At 43.5% G+C, this 2612-nt stretch overlaps 1 protein-coding gene across 1 annotated transcript; it reads right to left on the reverse strand.

Moving 5' to 3' along the window:
- Positions 1-1650: 1650 nt before the first annotated feature.
- LOC149844351 (uncharacterized) lies at positions 1651-2280 on the reverse strand. Its single transcript, XM_089997131.1, has one exon. It carries the CDS (start codon positions 2278-2280, stop codon positions 1651-1653), a length of 630 nt encoding a protein of 209 aa, XP_089853257.1.
- Between the last annotated feature and the right edge of the window lie 332 nt (positions 2281-2612).

Genomic DNA, 2612 nt, shown 5'->3' on the forward strand with positions numbered 1-2612 from the left:
GTCAGCTTAGTCATGGGAGCTGCCAATATAGAAAATCCTTCTACAAAGCGTCTGTAGTAACCAGCTAACCCAAGAAAACTTCGAATTTCTGTGGCATTCTTGGGTGTAGGCCAGTTGGTTACCGCTTCAACTTTTGCTGGGTCCACCATCACTCCCTCTTTACTGATAATATGCCCCAAAAATGACACTTGATCAAGCTAGAATGCACACTTAGAGAACTTAGCATATAACTTTTGACCTCTAAGTATTTGCAAAACGATTCTCAAATGTTCTGTGTGTTGTTCCTTACTAGCCGAATATATAAGGATGTCATCCACGAACACCACTACGAACTTATCCAAGAATGGTTTGAATACTCTGTTCATTAAATCCATGAATGCAGCTCGTCAGCCCAAAAGGCATGACTAGGAATTCATAATGACCATATCTTGAATGAAACGCTGTCTTGGCAACATCTTCTTCCCGAATCTTTAGCTGATGATATCCAGAACGTAGATCCAACTTAGAAAAACAGGCTGCACCTTGAAGTTGATCAAATAGATCATCTATCCTTGGCAGAGGATACTTGTTCTTTATTGTCACCGCATTTAATTTCCTGTAGTCGATACACATACGCAATGACCCATCTTTCTTTTTCACGAACAAGATCGGTGCGCTCCAAGGTGATATCGATGGTTGGATAAATCCGATATCCAACAACTCCTGCAGTTGATCCTTGAGTTCTTTGAGTTCAGCAGGTCCCATCCTATATGGAGGAATAGAAATGGGCGTTGTACCTGGAGCTAGATCTATCTGAAATTCTACTTCCCTATCCGATGGAAGTCCTGGAAGTTCTTCCGGAAAAACATCCATGAATTCCCGTACAATCTCTACTTTTGTGACTAAAAGTTTATCGTCATCCTCAGTCTTCATATAAGCCAAGTATCCAATCCAGCCCTTCTGTAGATACCGGTTGGCTTGAAGACATGATATGATTATCGGTTTTGCAAGTTTTCTAACGCCTTGAAAGGTGATAGTTGAAGTTCCAGGGTGTTGAAAACTGACACTTTTTCCTCGACAATTAATCGTTGCATGATGGTTAGATAACCAATCCATGCTCAAGATAACGTCCACTCCCTTAAAGTCCAGTATTAGAAGGTCTACCGACAATAGACGTTCTTCAACTTGTACCATGCATCCTTGGATGACTTCATCTATATACGCCGACTTTCCTACTAGTGTCTCTACTTGATATTTTATTTTTAGAGGTACTGGTGAAACATGTAATAGTGCAGCAAAAATAGGGGTGATGAAACTATGTGTAGCACCTGAATCAATTAGAACATGTGCACTAACACCAGAAATTTGGAGTGTACCTTCCACCACGTCAGGGCTAGTCAAAGCTTCCTGCAGAGTTGTTGCATAAACTCGTCCTGAAGCAACTGGTTTCTCCCTGGGTTTTGCTCCTTCTCCCTGTACGGGCTGGGGACATTTCCTTGCAATGTGTCTCATTTGTCCGCAATTGTAGCATTTAATATTCTTATCATCACAACGACCTTCATGCTTGAAGCCACAAGTCCTACAGTTGTTTCCCTTGGAAGGCGCTCCTCGGTATTGAGGTTTCTTAGCTTCTGGTTGTTCAGGCTTCTTCCCCTGCTGCTTATTGTTGTTTTATGCACTGCTTCCCTCCTGTGGTTTCGAAGATCTGTCGTTGCCTTGCCTCTTCTTGAAAAACCTTCGGGACGATGAACTAGTTTGTCCTTGTTGTACTTGCTTTGGTTTCTCTTGTATCTCCGATTTTGTTATTCGAGCATCCCAAAACTCGTACCGAGATGCCATCTCCACCAACCTGTCGAACCTTTGAATTTGCAGAGGTCCCACCATCCTCAGAACTTCAGGTTTTAATCTGCGCTCATATAGCTTGCATTTTTGCTTCTCAGTAGATACTAAAGCCTTCGCAAATCTGGATAATGAATTGAACTTTGCGGTGTAGGCTGCTACACTCATACTTCCCTGCTTGAGCTTTCTAAATTCTTCTTCTTTCTCCATCCTCTCGATCCTGGGAAAGAATTGTCTGTAGAACTTGTTCCTAAAGGTAATCCAGGAAACAAACTCTCCACTTCCCAGGACATCTCTGATGGATCGCCACCAGTATTCAACATCCTCAATTAAGTTTGATGCCGCGACCCATGCTTTCTGGTCCTCTGGGCATTGTATCGCATCTAGTGCTTTCTCTGCTTGCATCATCCATTTCTCTGCTGCTACTCCTCCATAAGTTCCGTCGAATGTGGGCACTCTCATATTCTTGAACTTCTCGGCCCAAGAATTGCTTCCTGACGCTACTTGGTTTTGACTTTGATGCAGTGAATTTTGTAATAGCTCATACAAAATTTTTCTGTGGTATAGCCGGGAGGCACACCACTACCAACTGTAGCACGTTCGTGTCGAGGTGAAACTGGTGAAGCACCTCCACCTTCTGCTCCCATGCTCCTTGGAGGTAGACTATCTGATGCTTGTGGAGACACAGGACCAATGGGGCTTGCCACACTTCTCCTTGCAGAGCCCTCACTCACAGGCCTTGCTTGAGAAGGGCCTGCCTGTCTCTTGCTTACTTGAGAACCTCTTGACTGGTA

This window comes from Nuphar pumila, chromosome 2 (assembly GCF_984573655.1).
Source record: "Nuphar pumila chromosome 2, dmNupPumi1.hap1.1, whole genome shotgun sequence".
Lineage (NCBI taxonomy): Eukaryota > Viridiplantae > Streptophyta > Magnoliopsida > Nymphaeales > Nymphaeaceae > Nuphar > Nuphar pumila.